Below are 17758 nucleotides of genomic sequence, written 5' to 3' on the forward strand. Positions count from 1 at the left end.
GAATTTGACAGGATGGAGCATGTGACCCACTTGAGGGCTTACGCGGAGGCAGTACGTACAGCAAAAAAGAAATTCTGGTCGGTTCGCATTGCTTCTGCGGATTCACATTCGGCGGAGTTATTCTGGGTAGTGAGGGGTCTAATTTCTACTCCTCCTGTTTCTAATCGGCTCCCAGAGGTTCTCTGCTGTGTTGCCCTCAGTGGGTTCTTTGTGGACAAAATCTCCTGTATTCGGGCTGACTTGGATTCCACTTTTTCTGCAGGGTCTACAAAGGAGGTGTCCAGCAATCCTTGCAGTATTAGGTTGGATCAGTTTCAGTGATTCCTGAGGATGTGGACAAGCTGCTTGGAGCAGTGCGGTCCACCACTTGTTCTCTGGCCCCTTGCCCGATTTGGCTGCTTCGATCTAGCAGGGAGATTATTCAAGGAGGCCTGGTGAATATAATAAATGCATCGCTGAGGGAGGGTAAGGTGCCTCCATGCTTGAAGGAGGCAATAATTAGACCGTTTCTTAAGAAGCCTTCCCTAGATCCCTCGGCGATGGATAATTATAGGCCAATCTCTAATCTCCCTTGGTTAGGCAAGGTGATTGAGAGGGTGGTGGCTGACCAGGTCCAGGTGGTTTTGGAGGAAACTGATTATCTAGACCCATTTCAAACTGGCTTTAGAGCGGGCTGTGGGGTTGAGACAGCCTTGGTCGGCCTGATGGATGACCTGTACTGGGGAATCGACAAAGGGAGTGTGACTCTGCTGGTTCTCTTGGATCTCTCGGCGGCGTTCGATACCATCGACCATCGTATCCTTCTGGGTCGCCTGGGGGAGTTGGGGATAGGAGGCACTGCTCTGCAGTGGTTCCGCTCCTATCTCTTGGGCAGATCCCAGATGGTGGAGCTTGGTGACAGTTGCTCTTCTCAATGAGAGCTGTTATATGGAGTCCCTCGGGGCTCCATTCTGTCACCAGTGCTTTTCAATATTTACATGAAACTGCTGGGTGAGGTCATCAGGAGATTTGGTGCTGGGTGTTATCAGTATGCTGAAGACACCCAAATCTACTTCTCTCTCTCATCTGCTTCATCAGGAAATGGCGTTCATTCCCTAAATTCCTGCCTACAGGCAGTAATGGGCTGGATGACAAATTGAAGCTGAATCCAAGCAAGAGGGAGGTGCTCATTGTAGGGGCTCAGAATCTGAGGGATGAGTTAGATCTTCCTGTGCTGGATAGGGTTACACTCCCCCAGAAGGAGCAGGTATGCAGCTTGGGGGTACTCTTGGATCCAGGCCTCACTCTGGTATCTCAGGTGGAGGCTGTGGCCAGGAGTGTTTTCTATCAGCTTAGGCTGATTCAACAGCTGCGTCCATTTCTAGAGGAGGATGAGCTCAGAACAGTGGTGCACCAGCTAGTAATCTCCAGGCTTGACTATTGTAATGTGCTCTACGTGGGGCTGCCTTTGTATGTAGTTCAGAAACTTCAGTTAGTTCAAAATGCGGCAGCCAGGCTGGTCTCCGGGGCAACCCGGAGAGACCATATTATGCCTGTTTTGAAACAGCTGCACTGGCTGCCGATATGTTTCCGAGCAAAATACAAAGTGCTGGTTATTACCTTTAAAGCCCCGAACAGCTTAGGTCCAGGTTACCTTAGATAGCGCCTTCTTCGGTCTGATCCCCACCGCACGCTAAGATCATCTGAGGAGGTCCGGCTCCAGTTGCCACCAGCTCATCTGGTGGCGACCCAGAGGCGGGCCTTCTCTGTAGCCACTCCTGGACTGTGAAATGCGCTCCCTGCAGACATCCGTAATTTGAATTCTTTATTGGAATCTAGGAGAGCCCTAAAGACCTACCTGTTCGACCTGGCCTTCCAGTGCTCTTAAATTGTTTTAAAGGGTCTTTGATGTTTGTGAACCTCCCGGAGCTATTTTGTAAGGGCGGTCTAAAAATCAATCAATCAATCAATCAAACAAACAAATAAACAAACAAACAAATAAGTAACAGGAGACCATCAAAGGAGTATTCGTGAACCAAATATTTACTCCATTTACTTTTTCCTGGGAGTTATTCTCACATGGCTTCATGCTTCGGGGTAAATGTTGAGTGAAGCCACTTTTGAACTACACTCGCAGCATTGAGGGAAGCAGTCCCTCCTCTCTGCTCTTGGATTTTAATTTGGAACAAGTTCACATGGCATGCTCCGTGTTTTCCTTCTAGCCAGTGGCGGTGTGTGTGGGGGAGCTTCCTAGAGAGCAATATCTGCATTTCTAAGGAGAACATCCCTCTTATAATGCTATTGATTCTACGTCAGCGCCTCTCTGTACTTGCTCCGGCGTTTTCAGAAAAAGTAGCTTAAAACCAGCATTTTAAAAATTCAGGAATATGTCTAGATAAGCTAGAATTCTCATCACAAAGCCCGATTTGTTTGTGGAGTGGGTCTATGAATCTCGAAGGGACTTCAGGGTAAGTTTGGCAGGTGTGTGAATGCACACTCTCTCTTCTGACGTAGATTTGGGATAGAAGCCTTATGTGTAAAGCCTCCTGGATACTCTTTTCCGGTCTCCTAGGATCTAGTTTATTTCTGTCATAGAATCTTCTGTGACCAAGATTCTTTCCTCTCTAGTGGTTTGCCCAGTTCTGACAGGCCCCTGGGAGGAGAAAGGTTACCACAGAGCAGGGCTGTTATTAGAGAGCCCTGGAGGGGTGCAGGGCCTGGGGCCAATCAGCCAGGGCAAGGCTCCCTTCCAGTTAATTCTAATGGGGGTTAAAAGAGCAGGACCCAGGGCAGTCGCCCTGCTTGCCATGCCCTAAGGACAGCCCTGACACAGAGGGACTCAGAGATAGTCTGAGGTGGTGCAGAGTGGAAAAAACGATGTTAACAGAATATGGATTGAAAAGAAAACATCATGTGAAAACTAGCAAAAATGCTTGTTTTTTTGCAGTTAAAGTGCTGTAGCCCTTTTGACTTAATAGTAATAGAGAAGTGATTTGAGTTCTGCACTAAAGATTAATTTCCTTTCTGCCTATTAACATTCAGCTCTTTTACATACTGAGGAAACAAATCCAGTTGACAGGGTTCCTGTCCTTTTTGAGTCTCTCTTTTCTCAGTTATGGGAAGGAAGTGAAAACTTGGAATATGCAATTTTATGCCATAAATAAGTAGGGAAGTTTTGAAGTTGCTTTCACACTTTCTCTGTCTCTCCCCCTCCACAGCCATCCACTGAGGAAAGTCCTGCAAAGCACGTAGACACTCCGGTAAGTTATTTATTTTGTCTCTGATATGGTAGAGTACATTTCGGAGGAGGAAGAAAGTCCCAAGGGAGTACCATTATATTCTGACTGTACCACAACAGTGTTCCTTGTAACAGGGATTCCCAGATGTTGACTACAACTCCCAGCAATCCCAGCTGTAGTGGTCTTTGGCTGAGGATTCTGGGAGTTGTAGTCAACAACAGCTGGAAATCCCTGTTACAGGGAACTCTGTACTCCACTCTTCTGCTCACTGTCAAGGAGCTTCCCAATGACTTTTCTGTGGCTTTCTTAGGATCAACTTAGGTTTTAGTTTAAGCACATACCAAGCAGCTGTACACTGATTTTCTTTATGTCAATTAGTTCAATGGGGGATTCCTCCCCGCCCGCCCAAAGTCAAATAACATGCATGAAGGAGCCTGATCTGGATTGGCACCAAGGCAGGGGCATAGAGTTTAATCTTCCCTTTCCCACTGTAGTTCCAATCTGGATTGCAACCCTATATGCATGCTATTTCGCACAAAAGAGACAAGCACACAACAGCAAAGCATATGATTAAAGTAACATCTAGTCTGGCCCCAAGAGTCCTCCACCAGATTACCAAAGCCATCATTTTAGACTTCCTTATACCCTACCATGTCTTTAGCCCAGGGCTGCACAACTCAAATGCCCTGGTGGGCCGGAATGTGGCTGGAATATGGCCCACCACATGTGGTGGGCTGGAATGTTCATCCACAATGTGGCGTGCAGGGGCCGAGATTAAATTTTTAGCACATTATTACATTAAAATTATTATATTAGTTACTTGTGCATCTATCCCCTCGTCAATGGACCCATAGTTTTAACCAAGGATAGTGGCCTTGGATAGTGGCCTTGGCAGAGAATAGGTGCTGTCCTTGTGCTCAATGAGTGGGGCCTCTAGAGTGCATGCCAGCCCCAAACAAATGCCACGTCCTCTCCTCTCCCTAGTTGTTGATGCTTTCAGGCTGCAATGCTAGGCATGTTTACATGGGAGTAAGCCTCACTGGGCACATCATAGAGCATATTTCTGAGAAAGCATGCACAGGATGGCGCTATAAGGCAGTTTCCAGCTCTTGTGTTGCTGCAGGATACCCGGGGGGGGGGGCAGTAAAATAGTCTCTGCAGGCCAAATCCGGCCCCTGGGCCTTATGTTGTGCAGGCCTGCTTTAGCCCCTTCAGCAGTAGTACTTCATCTTATTTGCAAGTAAGGTTTGCTCACACTTGCAGACCTAATGTCACCATTCCTTCCATCATGCATCGGGCTCTAATCAACATTACCAAACAATCACAAGTATATGATTATGATGACTTAGTACAGGGATTCTCAAACTTGGTCATGGTGAGTCTTGCTATGCCCAGTTTAAAACTGCTCCAGCTACTCTGTTGATTCAGCTTACATGACCATATTTACATGTTGAAGTCAAGATGCTGACTTTCCAATTGATAGGCATGTTTCGAACTGGCCATTTTGGGCTGTGAACTGGATATGTGTTGAATGAGTCATAAGACCAGTTTAGTGCTCACAAACAGAGCATGACACATAGCTTCCTGTACTGCAGTGATTGATGGGGGCTGCAATGGATGATGCCCAGTCAAGATGCACACTGGGTAGGGAGAAGCGTGTGTTTCTCCTTGCAGCCGTCCATGCCTCCCTAGCAAGGCCTACTGCACGCTCTGAGAACCACTGATTGCTGAATACAGTAGTAAGTATGTGCAGAGACTGAGGACAGTAGCAAGTCCATATCCAAAGTGTGTGGAAACATCCACAGAAAGAGGATTGAAATGATAACAGTAGTGTATCCTTGAAAAAGAATAACAAATAAGGAAAGGCATACGAGAAAATTCTGGGAAAATAAACAACATTAAGAAATGTCAGAAAGCAGCTTTTCTTCTTATCTTGCACAGCACAAAAAATTTAAGGGCTGTCAGCTCAGGAATGCCAAATAAAAACTTCCTCCCAAATCCCCAAAACAAAGTCCTGTTCTGAAGCAACAAGGATCGATGTGTGGTCTATTCTTGGAGATTCTACATTACGTTTGAGAAGCTGAGGGGTTCCATGTGTTGAAAAATAGAAAGGAAAAAAACCTGTAGTGAAAACCTGGGGAAGGTGGGTTCCTTTGATGAACAGCAGCTACACTCAAAAAGCACTTAAAAGTTCTACAACTTTGAAGTTGTACAACTTCATCCCAATAACCCTGTTTGGACTAATGTGAGCACACCAGTTACCCCCATGCATATGCTGGTGGTGCACGCTATATCCACACATCTTATTCTTCCAGAGTACGGTGTTTATCTGTGGTGGCAAACACTGTACCCAGAGACAGTTTCTCCCCATGATCGGGAACGCTGTGAATCTGGAGTGTGCCAGCGCAGGAGCAGGGCTAGCTGGCATGTTTATGTTAGTCCTTTTTAGTCCTACATCAATGTCTGGGCTATTATCACTGGTATACATGTGTTTGTGCCTTTCGTGGGTTTCTACTCCCCCCCACCCCCGTTAGCTTATCTCACACATGTGCAATTCTGCATTTAGACAGTAGCCGTTCAGTGTGCCATCCATCTGGCTCATCCTATGTACAGAATAAATGAAAGGCAACAATTCTGCAGTCAAAGTGTGATTGACAGGTGGTACTGGTGGTGTAGTTGTGAGGATTAGCAGCTAGCTAACAATTCACATGAGTGATCTGCTTGCATCTGCAATATAATGCTTGAAATAGGGGCTCTGGGAAGATCACAGAATTAGTCTAATTCTGTGGATAGACTAATAGCAAGATGCAGCTTTTCTACTTGCAGAAGTCACCAAAGCAATCAGATTGTCCACTTCAGAGGTTAATTGAAACAAAAAAGAGAAGAGGATTGCCTTTAGAACTGTAACATCTGAGAGGATGGAAGCTTCTTGAGATTCAAGGGAAACAAAACAGATTTTATTTGTGAGGAAGAATGTAAAATCCAACCCTAGTGCCCTTGTGCAAAATGCAAGGGTATGAGAAGGCTCTTTCTGGCAGAAGGGTGGTTCCAGTTTATCTAGCACAGAAAACATTTTGGCTTAGACCTCTTCTTAAAACATCCAGGAAGCCTGCCCAGAATGCTAGGCTAGATGGAATGCAGGTTCTAGCCAATCTTGTATTAACTGTGTCTCTAGTTATATGATGGGATGCTGCTGGATGCCTCTCTAGATAGTTCCATCCAATCCCTTGTGGTTTTCTTGGCACCATGGCACCCCCAGCCCCACTGCAGGAGGGAGGAGGAGGGGAGCTGGCTGCTGCTCATGAGATGGCTTGCACTTTCCTGAGCACTCCAGACCAAATGTCTAAGAATGGGAGGAACACTAAAAATCAAATCATGTGGATTTGAACTGAACGAGGCTTCTGTGTGCTTAAGGAAAACAAGATTTTTCTGGCACAGTCCCTTTTTTCCATTACATGTGCAACTTGTAAACATCTATACAGGCCCCTCCCAAAAGTCAAGTGCTTGTTCGCTACCATGGCATCACTTGTTTACCAGAATTGTCTTTGGGGAGCAGTGCTGTAAATTTTGCATGCAGTAGTTAAACTTATTCCCTTTTGGTGGGCCATCACCAGGACAGGACTTATTCCTGTCTTCACCTTTTGGACCCACCAGGGCAAATAATTTTGAAACACTGCTCTGTGGAACTTTGGAATTCCTTGGAAGCTGGCATATATTCCCCTTCCACACGCAAGGCTAGAGGAATGTTGTCCATGGTTTAGGGCACTCTCTTGATTCATGTAGGGATGATTGATAGTTGTGGGCACACTTTCTTTCAGGGAAGCTTGTCCGCCATTATGGATATTGTCACTGAAGAATTCCAGATAAGCTTGAGAAGGAACTCCAGGGTTCTCTGGACTACAGTTTGAAAACCCCTGATATGGCCTAATCCAAGGCTAAGCAGCTTCGGCCCTCCTGCAACTTCCATCATCCCTGACTAGTAGCCTCTTTGGCTAGGGGGTGATGGGAGCTGTATACAGCGACAGCTGGAGTGCCAGAGTATTCTGGTCCTTGGCCAATCTGGTATGTATTGAGATCCTTAGGGCCAAACCAGACACAATGTTAAATTCATTACAGAAATAGAAGATATCCAATTATTTGATCCTGCACTATTTTCCCATCAAAAAATTGCTGCTTGAAGATGCTATATGTGGCCTCAAAGCTGCCATTTGCTTTGTGGGCCCATAGCAGCTTCAAGGAAGGGGCAGTTTTTGGCAGGATAACAGCATCGAATTAAAGGATTGAACCTCCTCTGCCTCTGTGCCACAGTTTTGATCAGGCCTTTGCACATCTGTAATTTTAAGGGGAAAATAGGTCCCAACCTAGACAATGAAGCATTTAAAGTCACATCTAGTCTGACTTTCATTTCAAGATGCCTGAAGGACCACCTACTCCCACATAGTCCTGCTCGACTCATAAATTCTGGCAGAGAGACTCTCCTGCTGTGTGTTCTGCCGCCTTCCAAAGTACTCTTGATGGTGACCTATAGACAGGCTTTTTCTGTGGTGGTCCCTAGTCTTTGGAACTCCCTTGCTCCTGATCTCCAACTAGCCTCTTCCTTTCTTAGTTTCAAGCAACAGCTGAAAATCTGTTTTTTTTTAGTTGGCCTTCCCTTAGTTTTGCCTGTTTTTTTTTTTTTTTTAAGTTTTCTTCTGCTTCTGGATCCCAATTGCAGAGGGTTTGCTTTTCTACTGCTGCTTTATTGTATTTGCTTTATACTTCCATTGTGTTTTATTACATTTTTCTTCTGATGCTCTTAGCGGCATCATATCCACATTATGGAAATGTAGTGGGGTATAAATCTTTAAATAAATAAATAAATAAATAAATAAAATATTCTTCAAACCTGAATAAAAGACCTCAATTTACCTGTAACCAGCTCACGGGTTCATGTTCTGTAGTGATGACCTTGATTTCTTGTTGGTTACTGAAGCAAGGTGTCTTGTGACACTTTGTTGTTTTTGCTGCGGTGAGAAGCTGACATGGCTACAGCTGTTGAATTTGCAACAAGGTGTGCATCAACCAGAAAAGAGGGAAGTGGTGTTGAGAGCAACTCTCAGGGATATCGGGATGCAAGCCTTCAGAAAAGATAATTTGTCACTTCCATCTTTCTGCCTGGGCCTGAATTCTGGACACGGTGCGCTTTGAGCATTTAATAATACACGCCTGGAAGCCGTTATTCCTATCAGCTGATATCTGCCTGACTGTTCCTCGTGGTGTGTGTGTGTGTGTTGGAGAGAGCATTTCAGGAAGGGGTGGGGCTCTATTTCCACTGCAACAACAGGAGAGTTGTTTGTGGTTAGCATGTTGCATAGTGAGCTGAGCCACAAGGACCAGATCATCAGCATCGCAGACTGACTGTCCCAAGCATGGTGCGTGCTGCGTGTCAGGCTGCTGCATGTGCTGTTTAATCAAACACTTGCCATTTAGTATTGCGAACTTGCTTGGATTGACTCTCTGTTGCGGGGAGACGGGTTGCTGAGGAGGGAGAGATCTGAAAAAACAAGCATCATGCCCTGGAAATGGATTAGAACTGCTACTCTCCCTAAGGTAAGCCTTTGTTCTGGGCTGAAGTGGGATAGGGCAGGGAAACCTTAGCTCTTGTAACTGGATTTGCCTATAGGAAAAGAGGAAGCTACCATATACTGAGTCAGACCATTGGTCCATCAACTCAGTATTGTCTGCACTGACTGGCAGCAGCTTTCCAGGTTTTCAGGCAGGAGTCTTTTGCAGCTCTACCTGGAGATGTAAAGCCAAGGATTGAACCTGGGACCTTTTGCATGCAAGCAGATGCTCTACCACTGAGCTGTGGCCCCATCCCCTACAGGGAATATCTTACGGCAGAATATGTTACTTACTCTCATGTAATCAAATCCACCCATGCAAATACAAACCAGGGTAGACCCTGCTTAGCAAAGGGGGCCATCCATGCTTGTTACTGCAGGACCAACTCTCCACTCAGGTTAAGGCTATATTTACTTACTTGACATTTATATCCTGCCTTTCTTCCATCATGGAATTCAAGGCAATGTAGATGGGGTTCTCAGGTGGTCAAATATCCAGACACGGATGAGACCTAAACCTACTTAGCTTCAGCAAGGCGGCTGTATCACATGCTGTTTGACGATACCCTGGGACACGAGTCAAACATATCCAGTGAAAGATTTGAATGATCTCTGTCTTCCCTAGACAGAATTGTCTTCTTAGGTCAGATCTTCACATGGGTATAAATGGTATCACTCCCACTTGCACATTGGTCTTTCCCAGAACTCTTTTGGGTAGCATTGTTGACTTCAGTGAATCCAGGCTGAGTTGTGGATATAACTTACTTTTCACTTTCATCCAGGTCAGCTTGTTCAGTTGCCTTTGAGGAATCGGCTCTAGGGTGTCTATGGATGACATCAAGGGGGCAGAAAATGTGAACTGTAAGGGAGCTTGTTTACTTTAGGATCCCACCATTCAAAAGTCTAAACATTCTGTTTTCCATATAGTCAAGATGAGCTGCCCTAATGGGATGAAATTTGTTTTGGAGAACTTGATTGGTGAGGAGTATAATCTTACCAAATTTCCAAGAGATCCCGTGGCAGGTGGCTGAACTGTGTTAACAATTTTGCACTGATGTGTGAGGCTGTTGAAGCTGGTACGGGTGGCAGGAGGGTGGCGGGAAAGTGCTGGTGGCTCTATCAGCATTTGAGATGCAAATGCCAGTACTTCCTACTTTCTGTACATACTTCAGTGCCTACAAGAGACATGTACGTCCACTCCCAAGTTGTTAGAGTGAGAGAGAGAGAAACCCCCAATCCAACACAACCCTGCATTAATCTAGAACAGTAATTTAGATCTGCTGTCCCATTCAGGGGCTTTCCTCCTTTCTGTGTTAAATGAGGGAAGGGGGAAAAAAAACTTCTTTCCTTCCTAAGGTATGGAGTAACGTAGCACCTTGAGAGGGAAGGTGTACTCTCCTGCATTTAGCCAGGGGAATTTTTCCCCCTTTCCCCCTTGCTGAAAGGGAAAATGTATTCATTCATTCTCAAGGAATCCCCTGAAAATGACTTCCTTTAATGTGGGAACAGCCACTTTAAAAGAGACCACCTACAGGGCTATACAGTATAGGCAGGAAGCTGATCCTCTTGGCAGTGTGGGCGAGAGATTATCCTGCTTATAGCCCTGCATGGGGCTGCTGTGAGCAGCAAGCAAGTCCCCAAACCTCATGTTACAATATGGGGAGGGGAATATTAGACTCCTTCCCCATGTAGTACTGCTAGCTTCACTTCATGGGAGAGAGGAAGAAGAGTGGCCATGTCTGTCAAGGGACAAGGTGTGTGTAGGGTAAGTAGAAAGGTCATCCACATGACCCTTTGAGCGGGCCTGGCAGGGGGAAGGCAGGATCGCACCTGCCTTCCCACCTCAGACAATCCAGTTTCCTTTGGCTGAGTGGCTCATGCATCCACACAAGTGGCACTGCTGGGAGCTGTGTGAGACCATTTGGAGGCTGGGGGAACCTAGGGATGTAAATGAACTGAAGGAACTGCCCTGGTTTTCATTTTAATGGGAAACTACATGTGTGGGCACTGTAAGATATTCCCTTTAGGGGATGGGGCCACCCTGGGAAGAGCACCTGCATGCTTGCTTGCTGGCATGCAGGAGGTTCCAGGTTCCTTCTCTGGCATCTCCAAAATAGGGCTGAGAGAGACTCCTGCCTGCAACCTTGGAGAAGCCGCTGCCAGTCTGCCCTACCTACATGGAACAATGGGTCTGACTCGGTATAACACAGCTGCCTATATTTCTATATATTCCTAACTGGAAGACACAGCAAGCTGCACATGTACCAGTCCTGAAACTTATTTTAGAAATATAGTAAGCCAAAATCCAGGAGTGGAACATAGGGTGGAATGATCCAGTGCAACTATAAAGTGATGGAATGGGAGAAATCCACTCTAGAGATGAATGGCTTCTCTGCCATTTTTACATCTTTTTGCAGGACCCAATTGCAGTTCTGGGGGGTGGTGGTTCCCCACAAATTCTGTGTCTTGTTATTTAAAACAGAGTATTGTGGGAGTACAATCTGATTTCAGTTGGCCATAAAGATCTACCTTGCTCATCTTTTGGAGGGGGAGGGGTGAACTCTGTTTTTTCCTTATTTGGCAACGGGGGAATTTTAATCGCCCCCCACTATTGCACAGATTGGTTGTGCTTTCCACCACCTTTGCTGAGATTATTGGATATGTGAGAGAGCTTATTCTCTTTGGCACCTTCCCCAAAGATTGGAGACCTCTTTCACAAGGGGAGAGATGGGGTATAACACTGGAAAGGACCAATGTCTATCCCATTTTTCATCCTCCATTCAAAGGCTCAGTGAATTTCACTCACAAACACTTGTGAATTGAATATGCTTGACTTTTTGCCAACACATTACATGTTCATACAATATATATAGCAAACATGACCCTTTCTTGGGGTTTTCCAGGAGAAGAGAGTGAAGAAATCTTCTTTATGAAGCTCCTTGTGCTTGCCTTCTGATGGATGTGATCATTCTGTGATGGAATTATTAATATATGGTGCATGTAGAAACTAACAGAGTCTTGCAGCACCTAAAGACAAATAACTTTATTGTAGCATAAACTTTTGCACAGTCCACTTCATCAGGTGCATGAAAAGTTATCCTAGTATACTCTGTGTGTGTGTGTGTGTGTGTGTGTGTGTTGAGGGGGGGATGCAAACAGTGGAGCTAAATGGCCATGAAATAACAAAAAGTGTAGTCTGTGACAATTCAGTGTAAATGTCTATAAGATAATCACAGTGACAATTTTCAACAGTAGTAACAAGGTCTTTCTAGCTATGCTAATATATCATATAATGTGACAAGAAACCATTGTCTTAATTTAAGCCTGAAGAGATAGAATTAAACCTCTTGATACATTCTAATTCAGCATTCTCATGCTGAAATTCCCCTTGCTGACGAATGGTGACTTCTGAGTTGTGAGCCGAATGTAATTGGCTATTGAAATGTTCTCCCACTGGTTTCGGAATGCTGCCATTTTTGCTGCCAGATTTGTGTTCATGTATTTTTTCGCATGAAGACTAACCTGTTTGTTCTATGTAGGCAGCAGAAGGGCACACTGGGCAGGTGATGGCCTATACCACACTGGAGGATGAGCAGGTGAACAAGCTCTTAGAAAAGCCAGACTTCTGAGTTCTGTTCAAGGATCTGTAATTGGGGATAATTCCAGAGTTGGCACAACACTGATAGATTAACTTGATTTGATGAGGTGTAAAATGCTTTTGAGGAACATGTACACAAGGTCAGCTCACCCATCACAGTTGCCATGTGTCCTTTGTAGTGTTTTGGCCTTGTGCTTCCACTTGACTTTCCCTCCACTGGGTCACCTGTAATCTTGCAATTGTTTTTAAACTCGATGAGTGGTTCAGGTTCTGCAAACTAGTTTCGTGTTAGTTTTAACTTGAGCACAGAGCAACTGTGGAATCACAGTTTAAATAACTCCTTCTCTTTTTTGTTTTGTAACTGAAGATACAAAACATGAATGAGGTGTGAAAGTGTGTTTTTCTCCACTGAATGTTTCTTTAATTGGAATCCCTACTTAGTATTTCAGCTGAGGTCACAAAATCACCAAACAGCACACATGGCATTTTTGGAGCCATGGGAACAGCGAATAAATGGAAGCTTCAGGCTCTGACAACTCAGACATTTCCTCCTGGCATTTTGTTCCATGAAGGCCTGAGCCAAGGCAAACCAGTTCTAATGATTTGGGGAGCCTTTCTTGCAGTATATTGCAATGTTTCCAGCTCTGTATGGATGACTTCTTGTGTGTTCCAGGCCAGGTACAAAAGAGCCATGCAATCCCATGCTTGGAGCGTTCTTTTGCGCTCCCTGGCAAAGTATGACTAAGAGGCAGATTTCACACAAACACAATTTATTTATACATTAAAGCCAACACAGTGGTTTTTTCCCCACTGGATTTGTGTTGTGCCAAACTAGATTTTTGGATTGTTCAGTGCATGTAGAGATTGCAGCTTTTAAACATCCTGAAAAATGTTTGGAAAGTTAGTTCAATTAGGATGTTTTCCTGGAGTGAGATGTAGTCCCTTAGTAGAAGCTGAAGTGATATTATTGTACCTTTCCCCAGTACAGAATCTGTTGTGTGTGTGTTTTTTCATCAACTCCTTGCATCTTCCTCTCCAATTCATAAACCCCTGATTCAAATTATGCACCTTTTAAAAATTGTGCACCCTGTGGCAGGGCACATTTCACTTCTGTGCAGTACCTTGTGCGCAAAGAATGGTAGCTTCTGCACAATTATGTAAGTTCATTAAATAAGCCCCCACAGAATCCAGATTAAAGTGAATTATTTAACATAACATAGAAAATGCTGATTGTTTAGAAGCCTGTATGGCCAATACTTGTGATGAATATGAAATTGCACAATTCTCATCAGATATTTGAGAAAAGGCAGAAAGAGAGAGTATGTACTTAGAAGCCAAATCATGCCAACCAGACCATATCTTTGAGGGTGTACAGCAGATGGCTAAACACTAATGCACTGTAAGGAATGTGAGCCATACCGCCACCAAATAGAAGCCAGCTAGCTTGCAGCACAGGCATTACTTTAAAGAGGCCAGTGTACAACTCATCTTTTGGAATACATACACAGAAAACCATACTGGAAGCCATAGACAGCTGCAAGTGAATATGAGGAGAATGGAGCAATGCATACCTTCCCAAAATATTGCTCCAGGCTCTCTGGAGCAAAATATTGCTCCAGGCTGCACCTGCCTTAATGCACACTGATTTGATAGTCATTGATCATGTGTGATCTGTGCTGCCTCCCACACACCACACATTTGTGCTGCTGACAGTGTAGTGTCAGTACTAAAGATGTCCTAGAAATAGCATTGTTCCATGCAACCTTATTCCTGTTTATGTGGGAACATTTTCTCGCAGAACAGTTCATCCTGCAGTCATGCTGACACAGCTGCAGCAGCAAGATGGAGCCTAAAAGTTGGTGGAAGAGATATTCCCTCATCACTGCAGATATTTAGTCATGTAGGGAACATCTTTGCGCCCTGTGGCTCTTGCTTTCCCCAGCAGTTTCCTCTCACTGGATGGGTGTGGAATTGAGGTTAAATCCAGCTCATTTTCCTCTGTCGGCTTTGAATTCAAGCAAGCACTATTGAGCAGAAAAGACTCCCTAACATCTTGAGGGCAGCCTGTATGCCAGCATCATATGGCTGGGCTTTCTAGCCCATTGGCCTCCTGTGGTGCTTTTATTTTCAGTTGCTTAAAAGAGAAACTGTCTCAACATGGGCTTAAGTTATTTTTCCTGGAGGTCTTCTCCTCCCCTCCCCTGCCTTGTAGCTTTTGTTCTGCTCAGCTTGATAAATAGTCTCATAATGATCCTTGTTAGGGCCGCCAGTTCTCTGTGTGTTTGTAAGCTGTTGCTGCTAATTATCCAATTATCTGTCTGTGTGTTGCTTTGCTATCTTGGAGCAAGGAATTCAACCCCATTAGTGGTGCAAGCTACCTATTGCGGAGCTGTGTCTCTGAAAAATGCAAATTCAGAGGGGGACAGACTGCAAATTGGGGCAGATGGATTTGCTGCTAGAAGATGTGGTGATGGTCACTAGCTTAGATGGCTCTAAAACGGAGGTAGGCAAATTCAGGGAGGAAAGGTCTGGCTTTTAGGAAGGCTATGTGGAATTTCCATCTTTATGGCTGGAGCAATCATGCAGCTCCTACATGTGGCAAAGGAATCTTGTTACTAGCCTCTGCATGGAGATGTAGAGCCAATACAACAACAAGGATGATAGGGCTAAATATTGCATTTCCTGGTCTGAGAAGATTGGAGTTGGGAGGAGGAACTGAGGGAGTGCCTAAGAGGAGCAGGGAGACTTTTTTCAGCCTCCTCCACCCTTGTTATAGACAAAAAGCTACAGACAAAAGACAGCCTGGGAGCAAGCCCCAGACTATGAATGAAAGCACCAGATGTCATATTTGAGGAATCTATTTTTCATAATTGGAATTGTGTTGAAGTTGTTGAAGACATGCAAACTGATATACAGAGGTTTCACTAAAAGATATAGATCAATGCCACATATTCATAAAACCATTACTCTGGTGATAAGGGATATTTCTCCTTCTGGGGGAGGGGAAGAAACCAAGAGAGAGCAACCTCAACAGAAATACAGTCTGTGGGGTGGGGTCAACCCATCAAATGTGCCACACCTCCAAACCTCCACTTGGCAAGCTTATGCACTTGAGCCAGCCTTGGACCTCCTGAAATCAGCCTCCTAGATCTAATTTAACACACAGGGTTGGTTCAGGTATCACACAGAACCTTAGTTAAAGCTTGGCGTGATGTATCTGCCACATGAATATGGCGTGATATCGCCCCCACATATCTGCCATTCATGTCGCGTGATGTCCCTCAGCCCCAGGAGTGTGTGTTCCCCCTTCACTTCCCTGTGTAAGCATCTGCTTCTGATTTAGAGTCAGATAAGCCATGTTCAGTCGTGATGTCTGAACTGACAGATCTTAGTTTATCCTATACTTGAAATAAACCTCAGTCTGTAACCAAGGTTCGAACTGGGTTACAGATTATGAGGCCTGCCACCCCCAGTTAGGTTTGTTAGAATAAACCAAAATTTATCAGGATACATCTTGGTTTATTTTAATCTACATCAGAAGTAGACACTCACGCGGACATGGGAGAGCATGTGCTCCCAATGCTCGAGGACTTGATGCAGATTCAGGTTTTAACTGAGGAGCCACATGATGTCTGACAGTTTGCAACAAGGTCAGTTTGGGCCACCATAATATTCTTTAGGTCTGAGTATAATGCAACCTTTTCCCCTCCAAAATGGAATATACATGCAAGGCGGCAAGGAAGATTATTTAGCAGGAGCAGGCACAGTGTTTGCTCATCGTGTTTGAAACAGTCACATGTATTTCGCAATACCAATTTATATCTTCCACATGGATTCCTTCATAAAGAAGAAACATGATATAAGAATGCCTTCATTCATTCTGGATGTCATTTTCCCTCCAATAAAATGAGGAGAAGATTCTTGACTCACCTCATTGGTAATTTTCAGTGAATAAACATTTCAAGACGTGTATGTTGCGGTACTGTAAACTATAAAAATACTTGAGAAATGAAGGGCTCAGAGCTACCTGAAACTCAAGAAGCTTCAGTATAGTAATTCCAACACATTAGCCTCATGCTTAAGAAGGTCAAGGTTTTTTGTGTGTGGAGCAGAACATTTTTTCCTCAGATCTCCTAAAGCGATGTCTTTCTGCATCCCATTTCCAGGCCCATGCTGTATCTGCCATTCATGTGGCATCTTGCACCTAGGCAGCAAGAGGCCATTGCTTCCATTCCGTGGGTGACCGAGAATAATGAAGTAATACGTTGTTAATAATGCCCTTTTCTCGCTTTTACTCTCAGGTGTCCACAAAATCCCCCAAAATTGTTCAGTCACAACGCAAACCCTCGAGGTAAGGCTCCATTTTTTATGAGACTACTTTGCTGAGAGGCTTTCCTGTGAAATCCCAAAGACTTCTCTATTCATAATTGGGGATGTGGAAAGTCTTCTCTGTTATTTCTGTGGATCTTTTTCTCTTTGCTGATGATTGATACTGCATGTTCAGAACATTCTTCTGAGACACAACTTTTGTAAGGATGTGATTTTTCCAAATTTTTGTTTTGTATGTTAGATCACACATTAATTTAGATCCCTGCCATTATTGTGCTTTGTTCCCATTGAAGACACAGAAACCCAGCTTATCTATCTATCTATCTATCTATCTATCTATCTATCTATCTATCTATCTATCTATCTAATTTGTGCAGCAGTAGCTGACTGAAATGCACAGAGAGGCCTGGATTAATTGTGTTTCACTCCCACTTTCAAAGTGAATGGCTAGCATTGCACTTTGAAAAATATGTAAAGATCTATTTAAATGTGTATATCCTTCCTCTTTATTAAAAAGTGGTGGTGGGGCTTTCCCTTTTTGTTCAGGATACCATGCTATTGCTGATATTTGTTCTCACTTAAAGCACTGGTCGTAATGCTATTGTACATTGTGCGCATGTACAATGTACAATATTTTCATTTCCCCCCATAATCCATGGTTATCTTTTAGCAACCCGTTTCTGTATTTGAGATGCTTGTTTGTAGCTGAAAATAGGAGTTTTAATCCTGAAAATGGCAATCACAGATTTTTTGTGGCATCTCTACTTAGCGAATTAAGTAATGTGTTCTGTGTGGTTTGTTACACTGAATCAGTGGGGACCTCCAGTATTTTGGAGCCTCATGCAAAAAGCTTAAATGACCTCCCTATACACATACATGCATACGCATACACATGATGCAACTCAGAGCCACCACAAGTTAGTGACTTTATTGAGGAAGAATTCTCAGAGTATTTCCTCGGGTGTAATGATATTTTGCTGTATACAGGTTTCGCATCGCCTCTTTCAATC

General features: G+C 44.2%; 1 protein-coding gene across 21 annotated transcripts in view; it reads left to right on the forward strand.

The window, feature by feature from the left end:
- The window catches only part of TNS1 (tensin 1), a 432927-nt gene that overhangs the window by 280605 nt on the left and 134564 nt on the right, over positions 1-17758 (forward strand). For 20 of the 21 annotated variants that reach the window (XM_053307444.1, XM_053307453.1, XM_053307473.1 and 17 more), the window contains 2 exons: positions 3198-3239; positions 16721-16770. In XM_053307444.1, the coding sequence (XP_053163419.1) occupies positions 3198-3239; positions 16721-16770 (92 nt within the window). Of the gene's footprint in view, positions 1-3197; positions 3240-12403; positions 12418-16720; positions 16771-17758 lie in introns of those variants that run through there. The other variant, XM_053307623.1, reaches the window with a different exon arrangement.

This window comes from Hemicordylus capensis, chromosome 1 (assembly GCF_027244095.1).
Source record: "Hemicordylus capensis ecotype Gifberg chromosome 1, rHemCap1.1.pri, whole genome shotgun sequence".
Lineage (NCBI taxonomy): Eukaryota > Metazoa > Chordata > Lepidosauria > Squamata > Cordylidae > Hemicordylus > Hemicordylus capensis.